Source organism: Ischnura elegans, chromosome 2 (genome assembly GCF_921293095.1).
Source record: "Ischnura elegans chromosome 2, ioIscEleg1.1, whole genome shotgun sequence".
Lineage (NCBI taxonomy): Eukaryota > Metazoa > Arthropoda > Insecta > Odonata > Coenagrionidae > Ischnura > Ischnura elegans.
Genome location: NC_060247.1, coordinates 132,199,883 through 132,216,316, shown reverse-complemented (window position 1 = coordinate 132,216,316; position 16,434 = coordinate 132,199,883). Strand labels below are relative to the sequence as shown.

Genomic DNA, 16,434 nt, shown 5'->3' with positions numbered 1-16,434 from the left:
TTTTAGCTGTGAGAATGGGTATTGAGCCGGAACCCGAAATGCAGGTGCTTTTAGAAAATCTTACCCATGAGGAATTTTGATAGAAGTTTAAATATTCTATCCATCATGGAAGTGTAAAATCTTACATATGTTGCCGTGGTCCAGTGGTTAGGGTGTTCCACTTCAATGTTGAAGTTCTAAGATCGAATCTCCTTGACTGTGGTACTTTTTTTCATAATTTCTTTCCGCTTTTTTTTCTATAGAATCCTGCTTTTCACAATTATTTTCATAATTTTCTCTGAAATTTTCACTTTTTTTCTGTCACATGATGTTTTTACTTTATTATATATACATATAAATATTACATATACTTAAATGTTTACTTTAATCTTCTTGACTTGAAGAAGCCTAATTAACCCACTACTGAAAAACCTCTCAATTATCAAAACACCTATCATGCTTCTTTCTCACCTGCTGTCTCATATAAAAGATATCAATAGGATTTCAGGATTTCTTTGCATAGGGTCAAACCTTTGCTTTGTTAGTTCCCTTTTGCCATGGTCAAACCTTGTAAATTGGTCTTATATAAAATGCGTAATGCTTTTACATAGCCTGCATGGGACCATATTACATAATATATTATATGATGTATTATACAACCACCAAATACCATTAAATATGATAGATCCCATAATGGTAACCATTAATGGTAACATTCAATTGCATTTCAGTTGATATACACTGCCTTTAATATATGCAGCATTTTTCTTGAAAATACATTGGATCATCTCGATGAAAGGATTTAATTGGTCATACAAGCGTGATGTTAATGAAGTCGTCAGAAGAATAGAATTCAATCGACACATAAACAGGTATAGCCATGGAAGAAGTGACACATAAACAGGTATATGCCATAGTTAAATATGGCCATATATGTCTCTCACTATCGGAACTGTATTTAGAATTTTTTCTGCTGGAGTAATTAAAATATATTCAATGAAATTACAAGTGGGTTACATTTAATATGGTATAATTGATTCTATTCGTAATAATTTAATAATTTTTTCGGTTTACCGACCTTTATTTTTAAAGTTACCCGCCATTTTCAGATAAAATCATGAGGGACTAAGTTATATTAAGAAATAACAAAAATAAGTATTTTATTCTGATGCATAAATTAATTTAATTATTATATTGTGAAAATAACAATACAAATGCACATAAGTCTTCACTAAATTTCACTCTTGACTTCGTTTTTAATTTACTTCCGCTAGACATCGGGCAGACGATAGTTGGGCATTCATGAACGAGTAATGATCAGCCTGAAGCGCGTTGGTTGATTGTTAACTTTTAAAAGCTTATCCTGAATTAATTGCAGCGTGTTGAGAAAAACCAGAAAGGGAAATAAGTTATCGCTTGTAAAGAGTATGCTCGTGTGTGTCACCAATGTTGGATATCGTGCAACCGGTAGGTTAAAATGTGGTTCAGGAAAGGCAAGGCTAAGTGTTTACAGAACTATATTTTCTCAGAAATTTTCTGGAACTGCCCGGAGATCAAACTATCGTCTTGATGCATCGAAGTTCCACATCCTTACGGTAAGTAATAATATATATTTATACTTTCAATTCATTAGTTTACTGATCTTCGTTCGTTATCCAATGCACGATATTCAATCAGTTCAGCAGGACTTTTTAAATACAATTAAGGATATTATTGTTTATTATATGCTCACGAAGAACTTGAGTGCCAAATAAAGTGGTATGAAGTCGGTGTAATCTGTATCAATTTTTCGAAATGTATTACATCTATCCTTATTGCTACGATGTTTATGTTGTGCTGTTTATCATAACGACTTACAATGGGAATCGAGCATTGTATTTTATTTTGAATGGAAGGTAAGGCTTATGCATTTCTCTGCTTTTAGAATATGTATTAGTATTTTACGCATTGTACTTTTTATATGTCGTTTATCTCTCTAAATTCCGAGAGGATAATAGTTAAGAAAAGAATAGGAGAAATTGATTAGTTTCGCCGACATGAAGATCAAACGGCGCAGGTATAGCAGACATTCCGAAAATAGGCGCGACAATTTAAAATCGTTAAGTGTGATGAATGCTTATGGTGGTTTCCTTCGTGTTTTCTGGGCACACGATATATCTGAACGGACTTTTGTGTACTATTGCGGTAAACACGTTAATCAGTTTCTTATTTCATTACGGCGTGGCTGTGGCTTATCGAAATGCCAGGGTTAAAGTAGATTCATGATCAGTCATCCTGAATAAAAGTCGATCTCAGAATTTGTGAATCTTGTATGATTTACCATAACTTTATCTTTCTCTAGAGACAGCGTGTCGGTGATGAGGAAGGGGTATCTTTCAAATCCCGGATTTTGTCTTCAAGGCCTTAGTTTAAAATCAGTGGTTCTTCATACTTTTGGTTCGATGCCATTTATTTCTTTGTATTTGGTTCCCAAATGAACTATTTCGGCTTTTGTTCCACCATATATTCTACTGTAACTTTATGTTGATACTTCTGTCATTTTCTTAATTTCCATAATGTACGTAATTTTGTGAATATTCCCCTTGCAAAAATTATTAAAAGCCGTTTAGCACATCTGTCAAGGGGATATTTTTTTCTGAAATTGAGGACGATAGTTTTTTCGGTGTGTGGTATTTCTGTGTTTTACCAAGCTATTCATGTCCATCTGATTGGAAACTCCGCCTTTCTCACGAGTTGTAATTGTAACGTTGTCTATTTCTATTGAAAACGTATTGATTGAAAAATAAGTTGAGGCTTTAAGGTTATTTATCCTAACCCACCCGGAGATGGTCGGCGAAACAGGATATCGAGGGCAATTAAAAAGAGCAAAGGGACACATTTAATATTGAAGGTTGTAAAGAGAAATGTTAAGAGTGTAGAATATAACGATATTTATTACCCTAAATTATGCCTGTCATTAACGAACATATCTTCTAAGAAATGTATAACACGTAAACTTTAATTACAAAAGATCCTAAGAAAGGAAGAACTTTTATCGATTAAATATATCAATAAATGTTTTTTAAGTCACGAATTATTAATCAACTTCTCTCTCTTGCCTCCACTGCCACTAGATCAATAGATCACCATTTATACTCATCGGCCCTTCTCTGTAACTTGGACCTAGAATTTTATGAACGTAATTATTCCTAAATGCCCCCACAGACCATAGATTACCGTTTCATCCACTATAATTCACCCGCTAAGGTATGAATTCGTCTGTCTTGCGTGAGAAGTTTGGCGTTTTTGGAGATGGCAGGGGGTGGCTGTGGAGGAGGCGGACGGAGTTGGTCTAGAAAAGGGGTGAGGCTGTAGGAGAATCGGCTGATGCGAAATGTGTGGAAACAGCTGATAGGGTAACGTTGGGTTTTGTGGCTTCGAGGCTCTTGTGAAGTGGAGAACCTCATTTGGTTATGAGGAACCGTCATCGGAAAGCCACCACTAATGAGGGGACTAGCATCCGCATGCGAATTACAGGTACGGTCGGCCTTCTTGCGAGAGGTAGAGAAAAACCCGAATGAACTCCGCTTTATGTTACGAAAATTCGTACTTTTCACTAGCAAATCCTGAATTATTCATAAGTATCGCCAACGTTGTGAGGTCACTCAAAGTTCACTCCACGCGAGCACTTTCTTTTCATGAATTACTGGGAGGTTCAGGGAGTCAAAATAGCTTTTCCAATGCACTCGATGGTCGCTTCGATCTCCATCGCGCTTCTTCAGTAGGGGCAATCATGGTACGTGGCCAGTCGGCCTACCTCGTCGCAAAATTGAGAAATACAAGCTTCTTTGCTTGAGCTGTTATAAGTTATCACGGTAGATGATATCTTCGAACGGAAATCAGAGTGTATTCATATCCGAAAGAAATGGATGTGTAAAGTATGTACCCAGTGTTGATATTAACAGCAGCTTTATAAGACTTGTAAACAATTCCGAATGTACGGCCCTGCATCTCCTCAATCTGGCTCAAGTGGAAGTGTCAAACAGTTCTGATAACAGCAGCACCGTATGTAATTATGCCGAAAAAGTAAACATCTTGCATTCATCACACCGTAATGGGTTGGGTAGTTTCTGGAACAAAATCCAATCGCAAAAATTATCCTAAGATAAAATTGTTTGCCTAAGGAGTTTATTTATTGATAACAAAATATTTAGACCTACTTAGGTGAAATGCGTCTGAAGTATTGCTATGTGCTATCCGTACCTAATATTAGCGTTGCATATTGCTATTATCAGAAGGTAATAGGGTAGTTTCTTTCATCAAAGGAACGAAATGCATTGATTGTGATTCCTAACCCACCATTAGTGTATTCATAATATACACATTATTTGGTTTAAAAATACCGGTTTAGACGAATGGCAATGGTCAATTTTAACCTCATTTGAAAAAGGCCAGATTGGCGCCCATGCGATGCCACTCCACGTGACGTCACAGGGACCTAGTTCCTATACGAGAGGATAGGAGTTTTAAATTGTCTGAGATTACTAATGCATGAATGAGGCACAGAGCTCAGGGAAACATCTCTTAATAATCACTTATTTAAATTGCCTATGGTCGGAAAGTTTTCTTCGTTTGATTGGGTATTAATAATCCTTATTTAAGCCAAGCGCTATCTGCTAGTAGGGTACTTTGCGACCTGCTAGCAGCCTGCATCGTATCGGCGCTCATAGCCTCGTACCAAGGTGGCCTCACACGGCGGCAGCTGGAACCATAATGACGTCACTCGGGCTTTTCCCAGAATTCATACTTAGCCGTCGCGTTTTCGTGCGCTTGAAAATTTTCACTTTTCATTTAATTGCGAAAAGTAGATATTGTCATTTAAAAATCTAAAAGCGTGAAATACGTACTCCAGGAGTAATAATCTTTCGATTTAGGCAGTAAAAAATAGGAAACCACTACTTGTAGAGGAAGTAGTAGTTTCCTCCAACTTCTTGGACTCGGGACTTCTTTTGCTCTCTTCTTTTTCACATCGTATTTATTTCCAAAGAGTATCTTTCAGGTTTCGCTACTGGTAGCCCCTCAAGGACGGCGCGAGGTTCATCCTCCCCACTTATACCTATCGCTCTATCCCTCCCAAAATACGGCCTCTTCTCTGAAGGTAGGCCATCTTCTGTCATAATCCATCCTTTTTTGACCTAGCCCATGAAATGTAGCCCCGCTAGGTCGTGAGATTGATATTTCACTTGCCGATTCCGAAACATTTATTTGCTGTGCGAAAATTCCACAGGAAAAATTATTTTCCTTGACTGGAATTCAAACCCGGATCTCTATTATGTGCATCTGCATCTATCTCAGTGGCGTAGGGAAGGGGGTGGAGAAAGAGGAGCGTGTAGTTGGGGTAGGTGTAGGGGCTTGAACTACCAAAGCATCTCATTCCTCTGCAGAGTTTAGAGGATAAGGGGGTTTACGCTATCAGACGTAGTGACTCAAGACAGCATATTTGTGCTCAAAGCGCAACTGTCCCGTGGGAAATTCCAGGTATTTGAACGCTAGGGCGTTCTCCATAAACATTATTCGAGGAAATAACCGCGGAATACTCAGCGTCTTAATTTTACGGAGTCATCTAGTGCACGTAATGTGCGCAAATTCCTTAAGGCCGTTTTACACGGTACACGGAATTGCGCAATCTGACGTACGTGCGAAGGCGCAATCAAAATTGGGTCGTGTAAAGCGATGAATTGCTAGATCACATGCGAGAATGCGTGGACGCGAGACGGCAAAATAGCCCATGTTCTAATTTCGTTCATGCATTCGCGCAATTCCACGCCATTTTAGAAATTAATGCAGCTCTAACCTGCGCAATTCCGTGTACCGTGTGAAACGGCCTTTAGAGGAGAATAATTTGCCTTGACTGGGATGCGAACTCGAATTTACGCCAGGAACTCTGCCCGAATACCTGCTACGAATGTCCAGGTCCTAGAATGTCCTAGAGATCCAGGTTTATAATTTGTTTTATATTTTGACTGTTGTGAATGGCACACTGGTGTCGACATTCCTTTGTGAAGTGCGGATGCACTTGTATAAGCGATGCCCCTCCCGATTCTCTATTGGGAAATCTCCTGCTACATCCCCAAGGATTAATGCTAGTACGCAAGGTAATGTCTCTATCAGTATTATCAGGTACGTTTAATTAAGATCACAGCTGAGTATTCCACCTGGTGGTGAACAGAAGGGCTCTTTCTCTAGGGGCCTGAATTAATGTCAGTGGCGTAGGGAAAGGGGTGGCCAAAGGAAAGCGCATTCTTAGGTGTAGTGACTGTGAAATCCATATCTTTGAATTAATGCTAGAGGTGATTATAGAAGACTCAATAAAAAATATGGCTCGCCATTCGTTATCCAAAGGGCTGTTAATGATCATCTGAATGTGTATGAATTAAATATTTTGTTTGGAAATTGATGCCGATAAAGGTTTTCTGTAGCAAAAAAATATTTTCAAATGTAGCGACAGTAGTTTTATATATTAATATGCATTTTAGAAATTAACAGTTTCTCTTGACACATTTTAATGGATGAATTTGTTGTGATTTGTACACAAAATAAAACTAAAACTTTGTGCGATTCTACGAATATTTTTTAGGATACCGTCCCGAGTTTTAACTTCGCACGACAGTCGTTATTCGGGTCAATGTAGTTAGTAAAATATTTATTGATATCTATCAAGTTTTTTTTATCGTTGAAAAGAATAGATTCGATTTATCCCTCATGAGAAATTGCTTTGGATTGATGTTATGTGTAGAATAGGGAAGTGAAATATTTGCACGTAAATTTTTGAAAATCTATTCAAAATCGCCGAATGGCAGCACGAATAAGTTTCTACGGGATGGCCTGGTACATCCTTCGTTTCATTCCCTTGGTCAGGAGCGTGGAAAATCGACTAGGTAGCCAACAGCAGTGGCGCAACGAGGGGGAGGGGGTTTGGGGGATAAACCCCCCCCCCCCCCCCAGAGCTCAGAGAAATTTTTAAGTTAAATCTATTTTACTTAATTGGATTAATATTACTTATGGAATATTGTTAGGATTAATAAAATATCTCTCAGAGGGCCGTAAAAATCACCATTTTGAACCATTTATCTTAATTTTTTCCGGCGAAAGGCCCCCGCACCTTCCGCTTACCCTGGCGGGTATGCAATTCCCCAAGCACTCTAGCACTAGTTGCGCCTGTAACCCCCCTAGCCTTAATTCCTAGCTGCGCCCCTGGCCAACAGGGCTATTTGATGCGGAAAGGGAGATTGCTTGCAAAGAGAGAGGGCTAGAAAATTGGTATTTTCACGGATTCATATCTCGGCCTGATTGAATATTGGTCGTGAGTGGTGTGGGCTGGACTCGTTAAGCCTTATCCCATCGACCTGTTGCACACCTATTCTTCTATTACCTTTTTTTTGGTCTGGGGTGCCGTCTGGATGCGGAGATAACCAGCGACTTCGATTGTGTTATTTTTTTGTGATTTCACTTATATCTGGTTTTGAGTGAGTAGCGGGTGCTTTTAGCTGTTGGATTTGGGACGCAATTCATGTTGAGGTTAAACAAAGCAGCCTTATGATCAATAATCAATCGCACGAAGAAGATAATTGCTTGAATTAACTATTTTGCCGATTTTACATAGGCTCAAAATTCAGAAATCCGTTCCTGTCGCTTAACCCATCGAATTTATTTGGAATCCACTCATATTTTAGTGACAATGTGCAAATGTTTTCCGTCTGGTATTGTGCTGTCTCGTGCTGGCTATCGATTATTATATCGATTTTAATTGAGATGGAGTGTGGGGCTGAACAATATTTTGATACTAATTCCTAGGCGATGACAAATTAAGAGTGGCTGGCAATCATCTTTACCGCTAATGGCACCACAAAGTTGCTTTCTGTTCACAAGAATTTGATATTTAAATGTTTGTGCCTTGAAAATTCATGCGGAGTAGGTGAAATTCAGGTCGGTTCATTAAATTGCAATGTGTTGTAAGAAGTTATTTTATTTGACGTAAGAATGCATGCCAATCAAGTGCCGCCCGAATGAACTCAGTTAAGAAAAACTTTTAATCTTAAATAACATGGTAGTGTCAAGTCAGTATTTTGTATAAATTCAATTTCTTCAGAATTTCTTGCAAAATATTCAAGCGTGTAGCATTTATTCGTCTTTTACAATATCTCTTGTTCTGTATTTGGTCTGGTTTAAATACCTTCCGGTCATTCTTGAGAGAGCTGTTGTGCTCATGAGATCAAAGAGGAATCGTTGCAGAAATTGTTGATGCCAATGGCATGCCGTGATTCAAACTGTCCCTGCGTTCATGTATTTAAATTATGCTTTTGGTTTCGTGTTCTCATCCTTCAATTTGCTGCTCCTTCTTGGCATCAATTGATTTTTCCCATGCCATCGTCAGGGTTTGGATTAAAATATCCAAAGAGAAAAATGGGCGGGACACCCGGTTTAATTTTTAGTAGCAAATAGAAAACAAAATATATCGGCTCTAGGGGAAGTAGCTGCCTTATCCGACCTCGGCGAAGCCCTGTATTTTGTCGATAAATGTGGAGTTTTCAGTCAGTTCACTATTTTATTCGCGCTTCCAAAATAATTCCAAGCGTGTGAGAATCCAGTCTTTCATGCTTTATTTTCCCACGGAAGGTGGAGGTTTTCGCTGTTATTCTGCTCCCATGTCCCTTCTGTCGAATCGGTTAATCGATGTAAAAATCCGCTCTAATTCCTTGTGCTTTGAGAGGAAGACCTCTCTGCCGACCATCGCCTTGGCTGGAGATCAAAACGCAGGAACTCCAAGAGTACGTGTGCATTGCTAATGCGGAGTGTCTTCTTGCCGTGAGCAGCTATTACTTCCTCCGCCGTCTCTGTCTTCGCCCGCACTCAATTGACCTCACTTTGGCTCGAACAATCTTCTCGCGACGGGATTGACGGCTTAGGAGGGTGTACCGACGGCAGCCGAAAACCTCGGAGCTTCGATATTTCTATCTGATCGACCTTTTGCTTTTATGCATCCAGGGGGCACGATCGTCATGAAAATCGGCTCGTAGGGAAGTCGTTATCTTTCTCATGCTGCAGTGATGTGACTCAGTCTCTACTCCTACTACGAGTAATAATTACACCCTGCCCTTGACCTCATCCTTTTTCTCATTTTTTCGGCTATCCAGCGCACAATGCCTGCTGCCATTAATCCTTTCCTGACGCCTGTTTTATGGCGTGCTTAAAATTATCAATCTGGCTTCGTTTAATGCTGAATTTCTAGGTTTTCTTTCGGCGACTTTTTGTACAGGAAGGCCTCCTGAGATCCTGACCAAGGCCCATCCGGCTCCTTCACATTTCCGGAATTAATTTTGGTGAGGTTTTCCAATTCATCGCCTCCGTGTGCCATAGTGATCTTGGCTTCTCGATAATCTTCTCTTGGGGTTATAGTGTGTCGTCCGTTTATCAGTGATTAACTTAAAAATGTTAAATTTTGAATAGGTAGATATCACTCATCAAGTACGGTTCAGATTTTATCCATGTATTAACATCCGCAGGTGTGTGAATTTTAAGGATACTCCTTTGCAAAATATCGGACGATGTTCAAAAATTTATGAAATCAGACAAAATTATAAGACATATGGAACTGTAAGGGCGAAGGCTAAAATCCCTCCACTTGAACCTTAATCGGGCTGATTAGTCAAATACATCGATAGTCAACTTTATTGGCCGTGGAGTAAAGCATGGATGCCCGCTGTCACCATTGCTTTATTAAGTTTTGCGGAGAAAATCGTATTGAAAAAATTGGAAGATCTTGAGGACCGACTGATTTCACTGTCAGAGTTAGGGTGGATGGTAAGGTCATGGAAGAAGGTTCCATGGTAAGGTGATAAAAAACATTTAAGTTTTGGACGGTAAGGCAATAGTCAGTTGTCGAATTGCTTTCCGTAATCAATGTGTGCTCAATGAAATCACTAGCGTAGTCAGAAAAAAACTCCAAGATGGGGAAAGTATCGAAGAGTTCCTTTGCCATGATCACTGCACTTCAAAGGTGTGAATAACTAAATAACTAACCCTGAATAACTAAAATGTGTGCTAACGATGCGTGGGTGTAAGGGCATGAATGCAGATGTCAAGGAGAGGAAATAAGCGAAAAGAATAACTTGCTGGAGAATTGAGTGGAGTGTCTAGCCAATCGAAGGTTTGTTGGCCCACAATAATGAAAAAAATGGTATCTCTGATTTAATTAATCCCGTTTGACCTCGTTAGCCAATATTTTAGTCTGTTGGCACACGTACAAGCCTACCATTTCAATTTCTTGAGCTATACGATCCGCCCGAGGCGGATTCTCGGGATTTTTTGTATACCCAAATTACCTCCGAAAAGGACGCCAAGAGTATAAAGTGAGCTTCTTAGTTGCGGCCTCGTACTTATTATAGTCATCTTGATATAACCTGGCAGTGCACTAGACGCGTGAAGAGATGCTCGTAGGAAAGCAACTTGCGTCCCCAACGAGAAAATATGGGTCTTCTTTTCGGAAGACGCGTGAGAAATTTGTTCTGGAAAGCGGGAGAAAAGCCTATAGCCTCGACTTCGTTTCTTCTTACAGTTTTCGAATGGTATACGCAACCGATCCGGGCGTTCACTTCCTCAAACGCACTCTAATAATACTACAGGGGGCAAGGCCGTGGTGTTAGGGTCATTTCTCTGCTGTGGCGCAGAAGTACAATTGAGCCAATAATATTTTATACCTGTGATGGTATCGTCTTATTTAGAGATTGTAATCTGGTTAGTATAATATAGTGCAGCTCCAATGTAAAAAACTTTCTTTTTTCGTTGTCGTGGATAACATCTCTACTAGTTGAAGTTTCTTCAAACAAGCATTGAATAAGTGTTAATCTCGTCGGTGGCTTATATTTTCTATAATTAAAAAAATACCATGAATAGGTTGTTTGGAAGTTATTATTTTTTTAATCATAAGGTAATATTCCCTCTTTCGGTAAGCTCTTTGAATTGGGTTATTGTCAGATGAAACTAAGGATCGAGTGATGATAATGAATATTAAATGCTATGCTTCAATTTAGACGTAACCGGGGGTCCTCAGTATGGTAACAGTTTAGTATCAAGAACGCATCACCTGTGTAAAATACAGAACAATGTTCTTTTTGCGTTTCATCCTATAGCTTGACTGCAAAATTAGAATTCCTTAATTTTTAAATCTTGGAAAGAATTTGCGTGGTAGAGCATTAATCATTAGGATTTGAGGGTAATTTCGAATTGAAATAAAAAATTATACTGCTTCATAAGTCGGTTAAGGTTGTAAATGTATGGATTGTTATCATAGAGATTTTTATTAGTATATTTTCTCAGGTAAAGATTTATTTTGCCATGCCTCATCGTATTTCCATTTTACGACTGTAACATTAAGGGAATTATACAGGAAATCAATTATTTTTTCAGTGTTGCAGCCTTGCCTATTGGGAGTTGGTTTCCTGTTGCTTTTTGGGCTCTGATGCGTCGCATCACATTTCGTCGTAATCATTAATAGCATACTCTGAATACACGCTTATCGCACGTACCTGTCTCATAAAACCTACTGCTTCCACCATCTTGCCTTCTAGATCATGGATAAATCGTCTTCTAAGTTCTGGCGTTGCGTATATATCATTGGAAACAATAGGATACGTTATATCGGCTTTTTTATTTGACATTTCTATCTTCAAATTGAAAAATCAAAATGTCGAGGGTCGTCGAGTGGAGTCGAAGCACTATTATGCTGGCCCTTCTTTTATCTAACATATCCAACATGTTCTCAAACCAAATAATTTGTATTCATAATATACAATTTTTTTGTTTTAAAATATTATGAATTATTATAAATATATTATGAATACAAATTATTTGGTTTTAGAAATACCGGTTTAGACGAATAGCAATGGTCAATATTATCCTCATTTGAAAAAGGCCAGATTGGCGCCCATGCGATGCCACTCCACGTGACGTCACAGGGACCTAGTTTCTATACGAGTAGATAGGAGTTTTACATCGTCTGAGATTACAAATGCATGCATGAGGCACAGAGATCAGGGAAACATGTCTTAATAATCACCTATTAAAACTGGCTAAGGTCGGAAAGTCTTCTTCGTTTGATAAGGTATTAAGAATCATTATTTAAGCCAAGCGCTACCAGCTGGCAGGGTACTGCTACCTGCTAGCATCCTGCGTCGTATCAGCGCTCAAAGCCTCGCCCCAAGGTCACCTCAGTTGCGGCAGCGGGAACCAGAACGACGTCACACGGAGTTTTCCCATCATTCATACTTAGCCGTCGCGTTTTCGCGCGCTTGAAAATTTTCACTTTTCATTTAATCGCGAAAAATAGATATCATCATTTACAAATCTAAAAGCGTGAAATACGTACTCCAGGAGTAATAATCTTTCGATTTAGGCAATAAAAAATAATAGGAAACTACCCTATTCAATTTCATGCAAATTTAAAGTATAAAAACAAAAGGAAATACCCTTAGTAAGTACCGAGTGTCATTGGCTATTTTCTCCCAAAATCGTGATGATGTGTGTACTTCGTATAATAGTTTATGTGATTATTCTTTATCCAAAACTCCACTTGGCAATTTGTATTCACTGCTCCTCCCCAGTCACCCGTTTTCATTTTTCAAGGCTTCTGGACCCGGAACCGGCCCTGGACACGCACGGCCTCAACCTTTGCGTGAAGCATCTGGAACTGCGGTATTTGGGCCTTCTAATCTGTTTTATGTGTGCGTTGCATTAGTACATTCATTGGATAGCTTTGCTTCTCTCCCCGTTGCTGCCCTGCCTGGTAATTTTCGTCGTTCGTTTTCCACCCCTTATTTTTCCCTACAGCTTTTATTTCCCCTAGAACCCGGTTCACGCCGGCATTCCTATTTGTGCTCTTGAATGATCCCTGGCGGACTTGATCCTTGGTGACCATTCTGGGACGAGCCTTTTAGTATTTAGTGAGAGAAATTAGCCATTACCCATTATCCCGATAGCATATAGATGAGTGAATTATGTTTAATCGCAGCCTTCATTCTCATAGGTATGATATCGATGGTGCTACGCTTGTATCTGAATACTCGTGGCAAAACTACTCACACGTGGACTCTCACGGAAAGACAGTTACATGTATAAGCATTGAGATGGCAAAACTTTCTCCAGTTTTGGTCGCATGACCTCTTCTTTGATGAAAAGGGGGCAAAGGTAGGATTTGTGAGGATTCATCTCTCTTTATTGTTTGTCAAAGATGGTGTTTGATCAATGACAGATTTTAAGGAAATGTTTTCCCTTATCTATTTTACTAAAGTTTTTCGTGTGTTATCCCATTTTTGTTCAAGGAAAAAAATGGGACGAGAAGGGGAGCAATAGTGAGCATGGAGCATCCGAAGATTATATAAACCGTTATTATTTTATCAAGTTGCATGTGTGGTAAACATGTAAACTTGATACGATAAAATTTCTTCATTTTTGTTATTACTTCACGAGAGGGCGACTGGTTATAACACGGGGTATGGCCAAGGGCGTACACAGGATCAAAACTAGGGGCGGGTTGCAAGTCATTATTGTTTAAGTTGTAACCTTTAAGTATAGGAAAGGCGAATGAAGCCAACATTTTAAGAAAACTATAAGAGCGCTTTATTAGTTTTTGGAATTCTTTTCTTGAAAACAATTATTATTGTTATATGTCTATTATTAATGTAATTTTTCGTGGTTTTAAGGAAATTTGTTGAAAACTTTCGTTTCAATCCAGTCCTGATTTTCCTTTAAGACTTTTGCGATTTTTGCTTCTAGGAGGGGGGCAGCTGCTTCCTCATGCCCCTCACTGGGCACGCCCATGGTTATTTCGTTACGTATATCCTCGTGGCTTCATTTCATCTATTAATTGGTCTATGACGACGGTACGCAATACGTCAGTATGGCTGTCTATCAATTTGATTTGATAGGATGTTAGCTGAATTATTGGTTAAGTTTTTGAAGTATCCAATCTATCAACATCTCTGACATATAATTCAGCATCTTCACTAAATTTTCATCGTAAAATGAAATAGTTCCGATGTCATGCAACCCCGTGGTGCTCTCCAGGTGACGTAACGGGGAAGGGCAAAACAGTGGGAGAGTGTATTTTTAAGTGACTCCCCATTTGTTGTGCTGTCATGATGCTAGTACTTGGGAGCAGGGGCGTAGCTAGGAATTAAGGCTAGGGGGGTTTTAGGCGCAACTGATACTTACGGGTATGGGGGTATTGCATAACTACCAGGGTAAGCAGACGTTGCGGGGGCCCTCCTCCAAAAACAAATTGAAGAATAATGGTTCAAAATGGCGAGTTTTACGGCTTTCTGAGGGATATGTGATAAATCCTATCTTTATTCTATAAGTAATACTTATCCAGATAAGTAAAATGGATTAAAATTTAAAATTTCGCTGAGCTCTGGGGGAGGGGTTATTCCCCAAAACCCCCCCCTCGCTGCGCCACTGCTTGGAAGAACGAGAATCATGGCTGTGAGAATGAAGTGCTCGAATATTACAATAGAGGATTCTGCAGTCGGTTTTATAATGCCTATTTAGCCCATAAGACGGTACAGCCATCAGCTTTACCTGGCGGTGGCTGAAAGTTCTGATTAGCTTGAAGGCTAATCGTATTCAGGGGATAACCAGAACTTTCAACCACCTCTAATTGTAAGTAAAGTTTAAGGCTGCATCATCTTATGGTTAGGGCTAACCAGATATTATACATCCGGCTCTAATTGTGTTGTCACCCAATGCGCATTTAAATGGCTTTACAAAAGACAGCACTTGCGTCGCTGACAGGCAGAGCGAACCCGTATTTCACGAAGGAGTAGGCCATAATTGGGACTGGCAGTGGCGGATCCAGGATAGGGGCAAGGGGGGGGGGGGGCTATGTGGGGGGTAACCTCCCAGAAGTAGTGGGGGTCCGAACAAAATTACTATTCTATCTAGTATGAGTTGGATATCCAAGGGGGGGCTATAGCCCCCTTAGCCTCCCCCACTCCATAGATCCGCCACTGGGGACTGTTGACCAAAATTTATACTCTTGATGGTGCGATCTATCATATTCATAAATTTTCTGTGTTATTTTTTTCGCTATTGTGGAAACTCTGTGGTAAATATTTAGAATAAATGGATCGCTCTGCGCTCTTCGCGTATATTTGCAAACCAATTAAAATGCGCCCACAGTGGCAACATGAATCGACTTTTTATGGAACGGACTGGACCTCCTGTTTTAAGCCTCCTTGATGAAGTGAATGGTGAAGCCCTTCTCACGAGCCTTATTTCTCTCCACCTTTCTGTTCTGGCCGCGGGGGTGGCGCTTCTGCAGGCAAGCGGGCCGCCAGTCGAAGGGGCATCTCCGGAGGCGCCGATGCCGCCCAGATCAAGAGGAAACAGCACCAGGTACAGCCATAAGCACTCCAATCGCATCTTTTCAACGAATGCTTTCACTGCCGAATCTGTGAGAGCTGGAAATAACTTTTTTCTCTATATGTAATTATGTATTTATTTCAGTTTGGTATCCATTAGTTTCTGTTCCTACTTCTCTGGTAATCGGCGGCAGGAATTCGAAATTCTTTGGTACCTTATTCGTATCAATCTATTTCTTGGAATAGGATTGGGATAATTACTGTCGTCAACATTTGCTCCTGTACAATGACAATAGCGGTACCTACATAGAGTTATTGGCGTTTGTGAAGTAAAAGTTATGGGGGAAGAAAAGGAAATCGCAGAAGGTTCCACTTGCAAAATATCTAGTTGTATCGCGTGTTCCATTTGATTTTTCTAGTCGAATTTTTTCTCATGCTATAAATAGAGTTTGTGTTTTTGGATTCAGACGTAATGTGCTTGTGATCAGATTTGATTTGGTTCAGTCCAGACCAGTGGCGTAACGATGCGAGGGGGGATGAGGGAAAATTATTTAAAATTATTGTCTAGTTTTGACATTTATTAACTGCACCTGCTTAAATTTAAATTTTAAATGCGAAAATGATGTAAAATGTATTTTCAGGCATGTTATTTTTCAAAAATTTTCTCGGACTTGTCTGAGTTGCCTGGAAAGGTCGCTCCCATTCCCCCCTAATTACACCACTGGTCCAGACAGATCAACCTTATCAGCTTTAGGTCAGATCTTCATATGGTTCTATTATGATCAGACCGCATCTAATTGGTCCATCAATTTCCAATGAGGCGGAAGTCATTTCTCGCCTTTATTCAGGTGATTTTACTTATTTGGGTAACCTTACGTATGGTGGATGTTTTACGCGGTTTGATTTCATTATTTTGAACATTGTTTAGTTCATCTTCATTGCACCACCTGTTTCGACTATCCCCTACGTTAAATCCGGGCCATATCTAGTGCCTTTTAGGGTAATGCCTCGGAAGGATTGGTAAAAATTTGTAGCTGTATCTTTAGTCGATTTCGAGTGG

At 39.6% G+C, this 16,434-nt stretch overlaps 1 protein-coding gene across 5 annotated transcripts in view; it reads left to right on the top strand.

The window, feature by feature from the left end:
- The first annotated feature begins 1,257 nt into the window (after nt 1-1,257).
- LOC124154642 (glutaminase liver isoform, mitochondrial-like) overlaps nt 1,258-16,434 on the top strand; it is a 60,542-nt gene continuing 45,365 nt past the window's right edge. For 4 of the 5 annotated variants that reach the window (XM_046528493.1, XM_046528495.1, XM_046528492.1 and 1 more), the window contains exons 1-3: nt 1,258-1,574; nt 12,640-12,708; nt 15,335-15,408. In XM_046528493.1, coding sequence (XP_046384449.1) covers nt 1,407-1,574; nt 12,640-12,708; nt 15,335-15,408 — 311 coding nt within the window. In that variant the 5' untranslated portion in view covers nt 1,258-1,406. The remainder of the gene's footprint in view (nt 1,575-12,639; nt 12,709-15,334; nt 15,409-16,434) is intronic. The other variant, XM_046528494.1, reaches the window with a different exon arrangement.